General features: G+C 34.5%; 1 protein-coding gene across 1 annotated transcript in view; it reads right to left on the minus strand.

The window, feature by feature from the left end:
• Positions 1-8165, minus strand: part of LOC126739513 (cuticlin-4) — a 105921-nt gene extending 97756 nt beyond the window's left edge. Inside the window, exons 1-2 of the mRNA XM_050445252.1 lie at positions 7832-8165; positions 2527-2607 (exon numbers count right to left, since the gene is read on the minus strand). Of these exons, the coding sequence (XP_050301209.1) occupies positions 2527-2607; positions 7832-7837 (87 nt within the window). The 5' untranslated portion in view covers positions 7838-8165. The remainder of the gene's footprint in view (positions 1-2526; positions 2608-7831) is intronic.
• Positions 8166-17474: the final 9309 nt, after the last annotated feature.

A 17474-nucleotide genomic window follows, 5' to 3' on the forward strand; every position in this document is an offset into this window, starting at 1 on the left:
AATAAGAAGAAATTCAGGATGAAATTAATAAGCTGCCTGTAAAAGAATCAATAATTCTTAATAATTCTCATAGGTAATATTTTTTTCAGGTACTTAAAGAAGGAGAAGAAAAATAAGAACAAATATGGAATAAAAGTCATAAATTGCCTTTAAAAGGAAAATCAATAATCTCATCCAGGCATTTGAGATCCTGATGGAAAAAATAAGAAAAACTGTAATCTGATAGTAACTTATTTGTTTTACTTGTAACTTGTTTTACTCTTGTCATAAACTTCAATCCTACGAATCCTAATACCATGAAAATGATGGTCTTAATTAAAATTTTTCCTTGTGTTTACTTTGAAACTAAATAAACTAATACTAAAAAAATGTAATGCTTCTAAAAATTTGAAATCAATTGATTATTTATTAATGTTTGTATAGCTTCCCTTCAGACATATGGAATTTATTAGACCGCTAAGAAATGCTTAAAGCGCCTTATCGGTGCCGTCATTATCTTTATTTAATATATCTTTTGTTGGCAACACTGAAAATGTTCAGAGTGACCAACATCAAAAGGATACAACCACTATAAAAATTACGGCCAGCAGGCAGAGGTTATTCTTGTTCATGGTGGCCATTTGCATTAGTAGTCCAGGTATATTTATTAAGTTCGTACATTAGACTCATCTATAAGCCAGTAAGCTTTGACGTTGAGAGTTTTTATACTTAAATGTGCCCATCAGAGAATCTCTTAACATAATCAGAAAAAGACATAGACAGGACTCCCAATGGTTTCGCTGTTATCTCCAGTGGTGGCCGACATATACATCGAGTGGTTCAAGAAGCATGCTATAAGATTATCTCAATCCAACCTCAAGGTGTGGCCTCTATACAGGGCTTTTCTTTGAAGTCCCCCCCCCCCATTTATTTTTTGAACGGGTCAAAAAAAATTTTTGAAACTTGGCATAAGTAAATTGGTCTATAGATACTATTTTTCACTGTAAACTAGGTAGTTGTAAATTCCAAGATGGCGGCTGGGCGACATCTTGAGGAAAAATTTTAAATAAAAAGAGGAGTCGTGTGGTACCTCATTTTAAAGGTCTCAATGAGTACTTTATAACTCTGAAATATTAGACCCATATCTTAACTCGTTTCAAAATGGCGGCCTAATAAAAAAGTATTTTTTTTTATTTTCACGTTTTACATTTTTATGATTTTTGAATAGGTAGAAATCAGTGTACGAAAATAAATGCGTCACTATTTTATTTTGACATAAAAACGACAGTTCTAAATGTCAAAATAATCGCGAACATAAGCGCCATCTTGAATAAATGCATTAAATAGAAATCTTGTGTTACCTCATTTAAAAGGTTTTATTGAGTACTTTTAATATTTATTACATGGACTCAGTGGACTCCGTTTTGACCTGTCTAAAAGTAACAGCCAAAAAAATACACTGTTGCAAATTTTTTAACGTTTTTAATAATAATGTACAAATAATTTATAATTTTTGAATTTTGGATTTAAAAATTGTCCATGTAATAAATATTAAAAGTACTCAATAAAACCTTTTAAATGAGGTAACACAAGATTTCTATTTAATGCATTTATTCAAGATGGCGCTTATGTGTTATTTTGACATTTAGAACTGTCGTTTTTATGTCAAAATAAAAAGGTGACGCATTTATTTTCGTACACTGATTTTTACCTATTCAAAAATCATAAAAATGTAAAACGTTAAAATAAAAAAAAATACTTTTTTATTAGGCCACCATTTTGAAACGAGTTAAGATATAGGTCTAATATTTCAGGGTTATAAAGTACTCATTGAGACCTTTAAAATGAGGTACCACACGACCCCCCTTTCTATTTAAAATTTTTCCTCAAGATGTCGCCCAGCCGCCATATTGGAATTTACGACTACCTAGTTTACAGTGAAAAATAGTATCTATAGACCAATTTACTTATGCCAAGTTTCAAAAATTTTTTTTGACCCGTTCAAAAAATAAATGGGGGGGGGGACTTCAAAGAAAAGCACTGTATATCGATAACATATTGATTATTTGGGACAAAAGCGACACAGAGCTAGCAAACTTTTTGGAGCATAATAATAAAATTAGACCAAGCTTCAAGGTTACGAGAGAGTTGAAAACTGAGTCAGTGCCCAAATAAACAATAATTACGAATCAATTAAACAAATTAAATAAATAAATACCTATTTATTTTTAAACCTTTTCTGTACAATTTAATCGGGCGAAACCCCATATGGAGGCAGCCTTCAGTATGCCCATATAATAATATTATTCTGCAGACGGTTGGTTCGTGACGTAACCCTGGGTTACCTTGAGGTTAAGTCACCGATTATAATAACTCTTAGTAGGCGCTCGCTATATAAGTGATCCATACAAGACTTTTAGGACACGCCTACGAGAGCTTAAAACTTGAGTTGTTTTTTTCAATTTTTACTTATTGCGTGTGGTTTTACGAGGAAGAGATTTATGTACTTTCCATATTGTAATAATTACTTAATAAGTTAGGACTTACCAATAATATTAAGGCTAAACTTAATTGCAGCGGTGCCATTACATCTATGTTAGGAAGGAATTGAGTCAGTCTTACAGTACCCTGAAATAAGAAGCATCATAATTTTGTACTTGAGACTTATGGTTTGTTTGAGTTTTCAAAATTTGCTGCCCTTTAATAATATCCGAGAAACCGTAACTTTGCTTAATAAGCGTCATAAGAATACCAATAGTAAATTTTGAAATCCTTTATCAAGAGTAGCATATACTTAATGATGGTTGCTTCAGTAGATGACAAAACAATTGAAATATCAAAACGTTCTTCTTTTGTTTTTGCGATACTGTTGATGTTCTTTTGTTTTTCGTTGAGTAATCGCATATTTCTTTTTGGGTTAAAAGTCTTATGCAATTTGGTAAATTAAAATTTAAAGTTCGCGTGAGGTTACCGGAATATTTGCATGTTGATGTTGTTTCTGAGATTTGACTACATATAATATAGTCAAGATATCAACATCCGATTCGTGCAGTAACTTGATAAAAAAGTAGTTCATGTTTTGACAGTTCCTATTATATGGACTTTTTATCAACTTCTTTTAAGTTAAGGCGTCTTTATGTATATTCCTATTAAAACATCAAATTGGATCAAGGGCGTCGCCAGCCGGTAAGCTAGGGAGGGGCAGCATGAAAGAACTAAAGACAAAAAAACAAAAAAAAAATAAAAACCGAACAAAATATTTACATGAAAATCAATTGAAACATAATTTTCAGAAGTGTGTAGAGCAATAAAACCTCATTAGGTATGCAAAAGTGGTACCTGGTGATCCACCAATATTTTATGCCACTACCTTAGTTGGGTATTAGTTTCAATGTAAAATTCTTTCTTTTCGTTGATTGCAGGTAGTGCCACCCGGTTTTGGGTCAATTTATGAGTTTTGCCCATTGTTACCCACTGATAAACATTGAAAACGGTTCGCCAAAGGCGTGCAACTGGGACTTGTTTTTTACCTTATAATTAATGTACTTAAATGCTATTTTATTTTAGAAAGTTACTTTTGTTTAAATGGAATAATATATTTTTTTCACAAATTTATTGAATATAATATGTAGAGTAAAACAGTTGAAAATGTCACTTTTGGATCTGGCACTTTTTGAACAGTGTATAACAATTTTAAATTATAATAGATTGTAGTCTTCTTCGTCATCTGACGAACTGTCATCACCTCTTGACATTATAATTAAAGGATCGACTGTCTGATCGATGAGGTTGTCAAGATCCTACATTTTATCCTCTTGCTTAATTACATGCTGGACTGCTTTTCGCCAATTCTCTGGTGTCGCTTCCGTAATGGCTTGATCAAACAGTAGCTTAACATCTTTCATTTTAAAAGTCGTGTTTTGTCTTGCTACAAATCCTTTTACCTGCGCCCATATCAGTTCTATAGGATTTAGTTCGCAATGATATGGCGGTAAGCGCAGTACAGTTATATTATATTTTTCGGCTATCTTCCACGGCGTATTTCATGAAACGAGTTTTGTGTAAGTTTGCTATTGCCAGCAGTTCTTTTTTTATCAAATTTGCTTCAAACGCAATACCTTTTGCAATCAGCCAATCGATAATTTCTTGCTTTCTCCAACTTGAAGTTGGCGTCTTCTCTATTCGCCGTGAATGATAGCTTGCGTTATCCATAACCACCACCGAATTAGCCGGAAGAAATTTTATCATTTCACCAAAATAGTCCTCGAAAACGTCTGAGTTCATGTCTTCATGGTAATCTCCTGTGCGAGTCGACTCAAAGGTTAGCAGACCTTCTTTTAAAAATCCCTCTTCGCTTCCAATATGTGTGATTATTAAGTCTTTTTCCTTTTCCCGAAGGTACTTTAATACCCGTAGACAGGCCTTCTATGAAAGCTTGGCGAGCACTGGTTATATTTTTGTCTTGCCACATTTTTTAAACTATATAACCTTCGTTAATCCACGTCTCATCAAGATAAAAAACTTTCTTTTGCTCCCTGCGGTACTGCTTGATACTTCTCAAGTATTGTCGTCTCCAACAAACAATTTCGTCGCTTTCCAGTAAAAGTGCTTTGCGGTTATGCTTTTCCCAGGCAAAATCCATATTTTTTAAAGTTTTCCATAAAAGTTTTCTACTTATCAACGGAATACTGTCATCTCGGCCAAGCTCCATTAAAATTTTGTCTAGGGTGGGTATTTCCTTTTTAAAATAAAAAGAGTGAACTTTTCTTCGAATTATACATTTAGCATTTTCATCAAGGACTTTTGTAGGTCGTCCTGGCTTTTGCTTGGGAGATTCCACTTGACCTGCTACTTTTCTTTCCCGCAACAATTTGAAAATGGTGGACTTTCCAATTCCACTCATTCGAGAACATTTTTCAACAATTTCTTGCACAGTAAAACTAGGGTAATCGTGTTTTATGCAATCATGTACATTTAAAATAATAACTTTTTCACTCAGCGATAGTGGAGAATTTTTAGTACATCTTTTCGTTGGACTGAATACCTCCATTTTTTAAATATTGGGATAATAATATTGTGATTACACTACAGCGTAGCAGTGACTACTAACGTTTAAAATATGATTTAAAAGTATTTATAGTCTGTATATATTACCTGACCCCATTTTTACATGTTACAAAGCGTTAAAAGATAGGTACCTATACAAAAGGATTAAAAGTATTTATTTAGTATTTAATCTCTTTCAAAATAAAGGCATTTAATCCGTGAAAATTAAATTCATAAATATTATAAGTACCTGCGCCTATGAACTACCACGAAATGTAGCCAAACAGAACGGAATTCCCCAGTTTATTGCTCTATACACTTCTGAAATAGAGTATAGGGTTCTTAGCGAATTCGTTAGTCACATTGTTAACGAAATCGTCCAAGTTTTTAAAAATGTGTTGCCCGTGTACACTCATCATAGCGAGGCCATTGAGTCGAGTTTCAGACATGGTGCTCCTCGACCAGGTTTTGATTCTCCTAAGGCTACTAAATGACCTTTTAACTGTACAAGTCGTACAAGGTAATGCAACAAGGATCTGTAAAGCCTTTTTAATTTCAGGAAAGAAATCATCATCAGTTTCCTTGAGGATGTCCACAACACTCATTTTGACCGATTCTGGTTTTTCCTCCCATATTTTTTTCCAAAGCTCGATCTCATTTTGGATATTTGTAACACCGTAAAAATTTTTAAATTCCTCGCAAGCCTCTTCAAGTTCTTCCAAAGAAATGTTTTTCATTTGCGCAGGATGTAGTTTTGACAAAGTAAATGATGGTCTATTTTCTTCAGAAAACCTTATTTCTAGGGAATTTATAATTGAGTCCAAATAAGGAATTGGTATGGACCTGTGCCAAAATTCTGAGGGGCTTTTTGATGGGTGGTTGCTACGGTGTTGTACGCGTTGTCTTTCAGCAGTACGCGGTATTGATTTCATATCCAATCCATTTTTTTCCGCAATAACAAGCATCTTTGAATATTTCTTCTGTTATTTTTTCGGGATTTTCACGGTGGTTTTTGATCAGTTTTAAAATACGACCAATATGCTGTGATGCCTGAACTGCATCCAAGGAGACTGATTGGAGCACGTTTACTGTTGGTTCTAAAAGAGCGGATTGTTTGGTTATCAATCCAAGGCTAAAAATAAACGAAACTTTGGAAGCTGCAGCATGGAACTGATATGCATGTTTCCTTGTCGTAATATTGCCATCTCGAGACAGGGTTTCTAGTGCCTCCATTATATCACAAAAGTTCTCTTTAAAAACTCTGATGCTCTTGTATTTCTCGCTCCACCTTGTTTCGCACAGCTTGGGAATATTGGGTATTAATTTTCTTCTTAGAACCGATTCACGAAAAAATGTAATTATATCTTTGATGGCCCCAACTGTATTTCGGATCTCCGGCAGAGCATTCAGATCATTGATTACCAGGTTGAGTTTATGTGACGAGCAATGAAAAAATAGTGCTTTCTTGTATTTTTTACGCAAAATAGCCTGAACGCCACCTTCTTTTCCAGACATCGTGGAACAACCATCGAATCCCAAACCAACGCATTTATCTGGATCGAGATCCTCTTTCGTCAGGAATTCGTTTATTGCCGTGGCAATCGATTTAGCATCCAAGACTGTAAGCTCAGTAAATCCGAGAAATACTTCTTCAGTGTTGCTGGTTTCCTCATCAAAATATCTTATGCCAACTGAGAGTTGTTCCTTTCCAGAGATATCCGCTGTTTCGTCTGCTAAAATGCTTGCGATATCTTCACATTTTTGATGCAATCGGCCTTAATAACATCTCCACAAATACTGATAATCTCATTCTGGATGTCAACCGATCGATAACTTGCATTTTTCTTTCCATGCTCAAGATGGTTTTTTAAAATAGTGTCTCCTGCGTCAATTCGCGTCTTATACAGCCCTTCCAGAATTCCATCACCATAGCTTGCCCCCCTTAATGCTAGGTCGTGGGATCCGCAAAACGCAATGCAGGAAATAATCGATCTTATAATTTTCCTGTATTTTTCAAGACTTTCCTGAGAGTATTTGTTAATTTGCACATCTACTGGCACATTATCAAGAAAAGATTTAGCTGCTTCCAATGCCGTCTTATGAAAGTGAGTATCTGCGTGTTTTCTGCAGTATTCATGAACATCTTTGAACTTACAAAACGGCCTTATAATGAACGAACCTAAAACACCTCTAACGGAGCTCAGATTGGGTGGAAATATTGTACAGAATTTACAGAAGGCTCCTTTTTGTTGGCGGGAGTATGCTAACCAGGATTCGCTTTTCGCTTTTCACATGCGAGTGCTTCGAGCCCCCGAAATGTAAATATGTATAGGTATAGTAAAGCCTTATCTTAGATTGAAGTTACCTAATAGCCTAATTATTAAGTGAAATTAGAAATTAATAAGTGATAAGTTACGAAATATACGTTTTCAAAAGTAAAGTTTCAATTAGCCGGATGACTGGTTTAGCGTTAACCTCTAGGCCTCTAGGGGAGGGCAGCTGCCCCCCCTTGCCCCTCTCTGGCGACGCCCTTGATTTGGATGTGAATTTGTATGTCACTTTAAGGTCTTCGCGACGTCACTAGAATTTATTATATTAAACCAAAAAAGGACAACAAATAACGTATTGGAAGGCTGCCTGGGATGTAAGCTAAAAACCTTCAAAGTAAAGTCCGGTTTATAAAAAAATTACAAATATCACGTCCGATCAACTGACGACCTTGCATAAAAAAATCAGGTTTATTTTACTGGGCAGTGAAATTTTAAAAAATAGGGTGCAATAGAAGCATGGTTTCTCTCGCCCTTACCTTCATAGTTAAATAAATAATCCTTAAAAAAATATATTCCCTTAAAAGTGCCAAACGCACAATTAAAACCAAATTATATCACAGCAAAAGTAGACGCACTAATTCGCACTCACCGATTGAACACGCGTATTTACCCCGAAACGCACGAACTATAAGACTTTTGTCTCATTATTCCCGTGACGTCAATAATATTGACAAAAGTTAATCCCGATTAATTATTATTAGAAAAAAAAATGGAAAAAAATCGAAAGGCAACGCCGCCGCACTACGCCACAGTCGACTCGCTTTTCGTTCGTTTTTACTTCGACTGTCTGCTCGCTGGTGTTGGGGTCGATTATGGGGCCCCAGGAAGGTTGAAAGCAAGAGCTGCGCGACCATCGGGTTCTTGAAGGCGGGACATTGTTGTCATACCCGATCAAATTCCTTAAGTCAACTAAAGTATTCAATGAGATCTCTCAAAAATGTCTTAAAAATTTGAAAAAAGATTATACAAGTAGGTATCAAAGACGTCAAAAAGACAACACTTAGACGACCTAAAATAACTTGAGGGAATCGTCCTCAGTATAAATAAAATTCGAATGATTATATGAAAGAAAAAGGAATTTTTGTGGCAATAGTGCCTCGCGTGGGAGTTTTGCCATAACTTTTGGTACGGCGCGGATTTGAAAATAAAATAAAATGCAAATCAGTATAGTAGTGTAGGTGTCTCAAATTCCATTGTGCAATCATTTTATATTGTTTCGATTTTGATGATAAATTATGCGTCGTTTATCCAGGGTTATTCACGACATACGACACGAAATCTTTTGACTAAACTACGGGGTAAGAAAAGATTTAAAAAATTGGAAATTTCAGAAACGTTCCAGAAGTCAAAAATTATTTTTACTGATATACAGGGTGTTTCAAAGTGCAGGAACATATGGGTGCTTTTCAGAATTCACCGGTAGATACACCAGGTTACACCGGCAGTACCCGAGGCGTTTCAGAATTAACCCGGTACAAAAAAACCCTACGTTTCAAAATTAAGCGCCGAAATCAGCTAGTTGCGACCGACGCACACAGGCGAATTTCAGCAAATTCCTGGCCAAAATGTATTATGAGATTTTTTGGGGCGAAAATAGCTTTAAAATGTTTATAACCTCGACAAAAAATAAAAAATTTATTAAACAGATGAATTTTGTTAAAATATACAGGGTGTACCAAAAAACTGTTCGCTTAATAACCATAAAACTATAAACGCAAAAAACATTAATTTTAAGTAATTATAACTAATTCCAGAGATTTTGGTATCTTATTTAAATACCCAAAATTTTACAATATTATACAGAGTGTCTCTAAAAATTAAAAATAAATTAAAAAATTATTGATTTTTTTAATTTAAGGAAAAATTATACAAATATTTGGGTTCTAGTATTTCTTGTAATTTCACCTTTTTTTTTAATATACAGGGTTTAATACAAAAACAATATATACATACTTATAATACAATAAAAGTCTCAAAAGTACACTCAAGAATACATTCAGTCACTGTCACTTTCTGAATCTGTTTTTTCTTCATTTCTTTCTTCTTCTACTACCTTAATCGGCAAGTGGGGCTCTTAAAAAAATATAATTACCTCCTGGGGAAACATCGTGAGTTTCTTTGTTTCGTTTTTTCTAAAACTGCTAATGTACGGATCAGATAAAATTAGTAAATTATGGAAAACGTCTTCCATGTTTTCGACTTTTAAAAAACCTTATCCAGGCATGAAGTGACGACAATCCGAAACGCAATTTAGATTTGTGAATATCTTTAGTTGAAGCGAGATCAATGTTATTAAAATTCTTAGAGGATAAACCAACATAAATAACATTTTTGCGAGGAAGAATTTTCACTTACTGAATTATTATATTATTATAACTACTTTATCATCACTGTCTGGATCTCCTGATATTAGCTGAATGGGCACCAACCATGAAAGAAAAATACTTGCATCGGATACCGAAGGATCGGTAAATCTTTGCTTGTATTCACTTAGACCTGAGCTTCCATCACAACCCCATTTTGAAATGAAACAAAGATTATCTAAATGGTTGCATGCTTGCAACACTTCTTTTCACTCAAACGAATGATTTTGTGGTCAAGCAAATTCTGCAACGGAACTTCAGCCAAACTTTCAGTAATATTTAAATCCGAAGGATAACACCGCTTTATTGCTTGGGTTACTGCTTCATAATTTGGGTAGATATTAGCACTATGCTCTTTTGACGAGTTTCTAATTGTATTATACTGAAACCTAGTTAATTTTGCTTCAACCACAAGTGACAATGCCTCGTCAGAAGAAAGCGGAATAGGTTTTTCTTTAGAATAATAGGCTTTCTTTCTTATATTTTTTAGCACGAGCCGGTGTTTAAAAAACCACTTCTTTAATGACGTTTGAGACATCCAATTATCCTTTTGCTCGATGTTGCATTGGAGCAGCAAAACTCAACTCTTGTGCCGTAAAGGTGCTTCGTAAAGTTTCGGTCTTTCTTCTTTTTGAGCGGTCACTTGAGGCTGCAAAGTCAACGTTTTTTCTTCCACTAGTACTAGGTGTCGCTGCTGTCGATATTTCTGCCTTGGAAGAAAAATTGATGCTTCCTGTTAGCCAGTTTTCATTTTGTTTCTCAAATCTGGACATATATCGAAGGAAAATGCGCACTTTTCCTATTTTACTTTATAGACTTTGATAAAATTATCTATCGTGTCTACATCCTCTGCTGATAATGACTCGCATCCAATTACCATTTTCACTTGCTGACGTAAAGAGTCATATCTTATCTTAATATCGCGCGAGGGACCACTTTGAATGAAGTCAACCAGTTGCCTCCTTGTTAAAGATTTAACTTTTGTCTGAGACCCTGCAACGAAAAAAAATTGATAAGTAAAAAAATATTGTTTTTTTATTTATTCTATTTGCTTTTGCCATGTTTCATTGCTTTTGCAATGTTTTAAAATTATTTTTTCATTTTTTTGTGACACTGTATAGAATATACCTGAAAAAATTATTCCTAACAAATCCCTAATTATTCCCAATTGTTTTTGTAAGTGTCCTTGTCCTCTATCTTACACAAAAATTAGAAATATTTATTAACAAAAGAATAGTGTAAAAAATAGCACACCCGACAATATGTGGTTTTATTAATTTTTAAGTGTCATAAAATATAAAAAAATTATTTTTTCACAAAGGGGCAAAAAGTGGCAAATGTTTGTTAACTGGGCAAGAATCTACACACTTTGATCTATAATAATCTACCATTGTTTTTAGGTGCGAAGACATTCCGTCCTACTTTTTCTCTTAGTGAAATAAATATTTATATTTATTTAGTAGTTTTTTGGGGTGCACCTGGTATATTAACGTATATCTAATTTCTCTAATGATTTATAACCATGTTTACAAGAATAAAATTATCTACTTACCACTAGTAGTTGCCTCCATATTTCACTAAAAAAATTTAACACTTCAATTGTCTGTAAATAGGGCACAAAGATACTGGAATTTTAAATAGCACTTTATAAAAATACCAACTGCTCCCAACAAACGTTAAATTCAAACTAATTTTCCCAGGTATTTGTCAAAACTACCTGCACTAAAATGGGTATTAGGACTTTTGACATTCCTTAAAAGTTGATTAGTGACAAAATTTCCAAGAAAAACCCAACTTGGTATTTTTGTATTTTGGCCAGGATTTTCCTAGAATTCGCCTGTGTGCGACGAGACATCTGATTAACGATTAACCGGGATTTAAAAGTGGAATCTCGGTCAAATAGATGTTTCCTAAGATTCCTAGCCTAATTTTGTATTTTTTGCGGTTTAGTTTTTGTAAATTTACTGCTGCTCATTTAAATCCTCCACCTTTAAATCCCGGTTAATCCGATGTCTCGTTGGTCGCAACCAGCTGATTTCGGCGCTTAATTTTGAAACGTAGGGTTTTTTTGTACCGGGTTAATTCTGAATACAATTTTTTAAAATTTTGTTTGTTTTTAGGTACCGACTACACCACGTATGACAAACTGATTGCAACAAAAACTGAGACCCTTACAATGGATCCGGGTCGTTTTTAGATTGTTAAGTAAACATCAAAACAGTGGCAACCTTTTCTAGCATTTTCCATAGTTTGGTTTGCTTGCTTTGAAAAATTAAAAAATATAAACATAAACTGATATCGTTCCTTCTCTCCTGCCTCCAATTTATTATTTACTAAACTAGGATAATTTAGATTTTTTTCTTTTCGGTTAGTTATGGATATAAGTTATGGCATGCTATTCATATAGTTTATATTTTCTATCTTTATTTTTGGTTTTTTATCTATTATAGTCGCGTTTTAGATAATTTATTGTAATTTTCATCATGACTTCGCTAAGAAGGGTCTTCATTAACGATCCGAATTGTTTTTGTTATATATGTGGTGAATATGTTTTTCAAAAATTTCGATTGAATATGTCAGACTTTGTGAAACGAGCGTATTTAGAGTGTTTTGGTTTTCCTTTGGAAACAGATAACAAGTGCTGGGTGCCCAATATTGTGTTGAAGAATTACGTTTATGGGCCACTAAGAAGAGACTCTCTTTTAAATTCCAATCCCCAATGATTTAGCGTGAACCTTTAAATCATCACGATGACTGCTATTTTTACGTTGTTAATATAAAAGGAATCAACAAGACGAACCGCTCCAAATGGATTTACCTCACATCAACATCAGCTGTGAGGCCTGTAAGAAGCTCAAAAGATACATCTTTACCATTACCATCTACATCTACAGAAAGTTCTGATGAATTGAATGAACTGAGTAGCATGAGCGATGACGAGTTTGTTCCAGAAAATCTCTTTGAACCAAAACCATTCGATCAAAGTGCACTTGATAATTTAATTAGAGACCTTGGACTATCCAAAACTTCGTCTGAATTATTGGCCTCCAGATTAAAAGAGAGAAATCTTTTAACTAAAGAAACTAAAGTTTCTTATTACCGCACTCGAGAAAAAGACTTACTTCCCTTTTTCGCTGAGGAGGATAATTTTGTATTTTGTACTAATATTTCTGGTTTAATGACTGCCATGGGCTTGCAGAAATATGAACCAATCGATTGGCGTTTATTTATTGACTCGTCAAAACGGAGTTTGAAGTGTGTACTATTGCACAACGGAAATAAACTAGGCTCCATACCAATAGCACATTCAACTAAAGTTAAGGAAGAATACCCCACAATAGCACTGGTCATGAACAAAATCAAATATAACAATCATAAATGGGTGATTTGCGTTGATCTTAAGATGGTGAACTTCCTTTTAGGACAACAAGGAGGCTACACTAAATATCCTTGTTTTATGTGTTTATGGGATAGTAGAGCAAAATCAGAACATTGGTCAAAAAAAGAATGGCCCTCTAGGAAAGCACTACTTCCAGGTAGTCTTAATGTTATAAATGAACCTCTAGTGCCATGAGATCGTATCATATTGCCACCCCTGCACATTAAACTAGGTTTAATGAAGCAATATGTTAAGGCATTAAATAAAGATGGTGAATGTTTCAAATATATTTCAAGGAAATTTCCAAGTCTAAGTTCAGAAAAACTCAAGGCAGGTATATTTGATGGTCCACAAATTCGCAAGTTGGTAAACGATCCTAATTTCACAAGCTCAATGTCAGAAATTGAGAAGAATGCATGGGATTCCTTTGTTTGGGTTATCCAAAATTTCTTAGGTAATAGGAAGGGTGATGATTACATTGCGCACGTCGAAGAGATGTTGTCACACTTCCAGCGACTTGGATGTAACATGAGCATCAAAGTGCACTTCCTACACAGCCATTTACACCATTTTCCTGAAAATCTCGGTGACATGAGTGAAGAACAGGGTGAACGATTCTACCAAGATCTTCGAACCTTGGAGGAACGATTTCAGGGTCGCTGGGATGCACATATGTTGGCCGATTTTTGCTGGAGTATTCAGAGTAGCAGTTCATTCAAAACTAGTAGAAAATCATATAAAAGAAAATTCCTGAGTGTATAGTTCTTGTAATTAAAAATGTTTGTACGTTGAGTGTATTTTTAATTCCCAAAAAATACTCCCTCCTTTTAACTCAAAAACTAGAGCTGACACATATAAACTGATGACATTATTTAATATCAGCATTAAAAATAAGCCTAGAATCATAAAAATATTCCATGCAACATACATGCTCTTGGGCGGTGTTATCTAATATCTTATGAGGAAATATAAACTGTCAATTATTATTATTATATTATCAAAGCTGCCAACTGTCGAACAAATTCTAAGAAAATAACCAAAGCATTTCCGTATGTTTAAGTAACCGAACGGCAACCTAAAGGCGGAAACAGACTAAGCAAACATTGTTGAGCACAGTTAATCAACTCGTGAGTTGGCTCAATTTATACGTGTTGCTCAAGTGTTGACAAACTGTTGCATGATGTTCGCTCCCGAGGCGGTACATCAAAGGAAATGTTGACCAACAGTGCGTCAACAGTTTCGCCGGTGTATACGTGTGCAAGCTTGTCAATATGCGTTTAGTTTAATTCAGGCATTCGAGAGCGGTACATCGGCAGAGTAACGTTCAATTCATTTGAAAATGTCGCACGATTGGTCAGAAGACCAAGTTCTAAATTTGATAGAGCTTATAAGGGAACATTCAAATATATGGAATCCCGAAAATGAAGCTTATAAAAACAAAAATAAACGAACTGACGCATTCAATATTATAGCGACCGTTCTAGAACTATCCCGAGAAGAAATTGAGAGGAAATGGAAAGTGCTGCAAACCCAGTTTGGACGGGAATGTGCAAAAAGCGTCACAAAATCTGGCCAAGGAACAAATGAATTATACGTGTCTGTATATGTTTTTAAAAGACAAGAATACACCAAAACATACAAGAGATACTCAAGAACAAGTAAGTAATCTTTTTTATTTCTTTATAATGAAACATATTATTTTATTCCATTCTGTCTTGCCAAGGCACTCTTCAATGGCCTGAAAAATAATGTGCAAATTGTTCTCGAACTTCCTGTGCTACTCTGGTTGATTTTCTACCAATTCTATTTAACTTCATAAATGTAGATCAAGGTTCTGGTTCGTTTCGCCAAGATCCATGAACCAAAATGCCCGATGAAACATCTTCATTGTCATAGGTTCCAGGGGGAGCATAACAGCCCATGATTGTTTTAGTATTTTGTAAAAAATTATGTAAGTAGCAACATGTAAGAACATTTATTTCAGCAGTAGTAGATTGCAAAAGCAAGGGCTTTCGCAAAACTTGAAATACAGACGACATAACGCCAAAAGCATTTTCCACTACTCGTCTTGCTCGCGATAATCTGTAATTAAATGAGCGTTGGAACGTCCCCGTCAAATGTTCGCCGGGAAATGGTTTCATCAGGTTCTCCTGTAGAGAAAACGCATCGTCGCAAACAAATACAAAAGGTGTTGTTCCGTCCTGTTGTCCTGGCAGGAGTTTTTCAGCTGGTAAATTTAAAGTCCCATCATTTAGTTTTCTCGCGAAAAGTGTATTTTTAAAAACATCACCATCTGAAATTCGTCCTCGACATCCCACGTTTACGTATAAAAATCGATACTTTGCATCTACTACTGCCATAAGGGCAATACTGAAAGTGCCCTTGTAATTATAACATTCGCTTCCACTTCTAAAGTGGCATTGTAGTACGACGTGTTTACCGTAAATGGCTCCTAAGCATTGAGGAAAATTCCATAAGTTTTCATAGTCATCGGAAATTTTGAGCCACTCTTCAGGTGAATCTGGTAACTGAAAAAAAAACATTATTTAAAAAAAGGATATCCAACTAAGGCCGCAATTGTTCATTAAGTGCCCTATGACCTCCCAACATCTAAATATGTACTCTGCATATTATTATTATACCCATACTATAGGCATGTATATTTTGTTTCAGGACTTGGAAAACACGCAATACGAGGATTCATCAGAAACCATCCTTACTGAAGGTTCCTCAAGCATTCTTCATTCTCATGACACAGTGAAGCAGTTGGCAACAATAAGAAAGAACAGTTCTGGAAAGCAGTTAAACCCTTCGGATCCTCATAATATTGGAATAGAATCAGAACCGTCACAACGAGACACCGTAAGGCAGTTGGTTCCAGTAGGAAAAAAAACCTCGGGAAAGCGCCCAAATTTGTCTGATCATCAATGGATGAAGCTTTTAAATCAATAAAAACACTTACAGAAAATCGAAGAGTAAGGGATAGCTTTTAAGGGAATACGTGGCAAATAAATTAAGAACATATGATGCATTTGTTCGAGCTGATGTAGAACATAAAATTAATTGCGTTCTCCATGATGCTGATATGTGAATACTTTATCATTCACACTGGCAGTTTACTCCAAGAACAACGAATTTGCCACTGCCAACTGTATCACCTGTCTCAAGTTCGCTCTCTTACGCACCAGCTCCATCTCCTTATCATACATCAACAAGATTCAACATCCTTCTGATCAAGATAGTCCAAATCAACATAGCTTTATTGACGCCCTAATTGGATCCCAAGCGGATAACTCTACGGACATTTCATAAAAACTATTACGTTCTTATATGTTTTTATTTGATTAAATAAAGAAAAAAGAATTTGATTTCTTTTCTTACCTGAATATGATCTGCCAATGAATCTATAAGGGCTTCGCAAGTTTCAGGAACTATAGTACCAATTAGCTGTTTAGAAATTTGAAATAGATACATTAGACTGACATATGAATCTCCAGTGGCTAAAAACCTTAAAGTTATCATTAATCTTGTTTTCACGCACATGGCTTCCCGAAAGTTTGTATTTTTTTTTGCAATTTTAGGTCCAACCATAACGATGAGACTTTCAAATGCGGTTGCATTAACTCGAGTAAAGTTTTTGAACAGTATTTGGTCTTCCATTCTTAGTTCTGGTAAAAACTTCTTCTGCTTTCTGCAGTTACGCGATTTTTTAATTTTCATTAATAAAAACGTGCACCATGCGAGTAAAAATCGTCTTTGTCGCACATTTTGGCTCGACTGAACGAACTTTTCAGCAACAAGGTTCGTCGATGTTTTCCAATAATCAATAATAAATTTATGCTTTTTTAAATGGAATACCATATATATTATTTGATTTTTGGATTCTACATCGTAAACAAAGGTACATTTTACTAGGCTTTATCTATCCTAAATGTTAAAGTTTTCAAATTTTTTTGTTTTTTATAAATAATAATTAAATAATGACTTTATTTGTACTTTTCTAGTGTATAGGCGAAAGTCTAGCCAAAAACTAATCTATTTAACCTATTTTAACAAAGGTAAGCAAAATCATTTCAGATAGGTATAGGTAAAAGTTTAGTAAGACAGATGTGTTATGTTGTTTTCTAAACCCAGATTGCTTATGTGGAATAATATTATTGGAGGTGAAAAAGTCATAAAGATTTCTCGCAAAACTCTTAACTCACAATGATGTTTCCACTCTTATTCAAACTCACTTCAGATTTTATAATTTCTATAATTGAAAACTGCCCTCAATACCCTTGAATACTTTTTGTCTTTGACTTACTATTGTTTTTTTTTGAAAAACAGATTTTCATATTTTTAGGTTTATTTAATACTCCAGATTCTGCATAAATT

Source organism: Anthonomus grandis, chromosome 8, assembly GCF_022605725.1.
Source record: "Anthonomus grandis grandis chromosome 8, icAntGran1.3, whole genome shotgun sequence".
Lineage (NCBI taxonomy): Eukaryota > Metazoa > Arthropoda > Insecta > Coleoptera > Curculionidae > Anthonomus > Anthonomus grandis.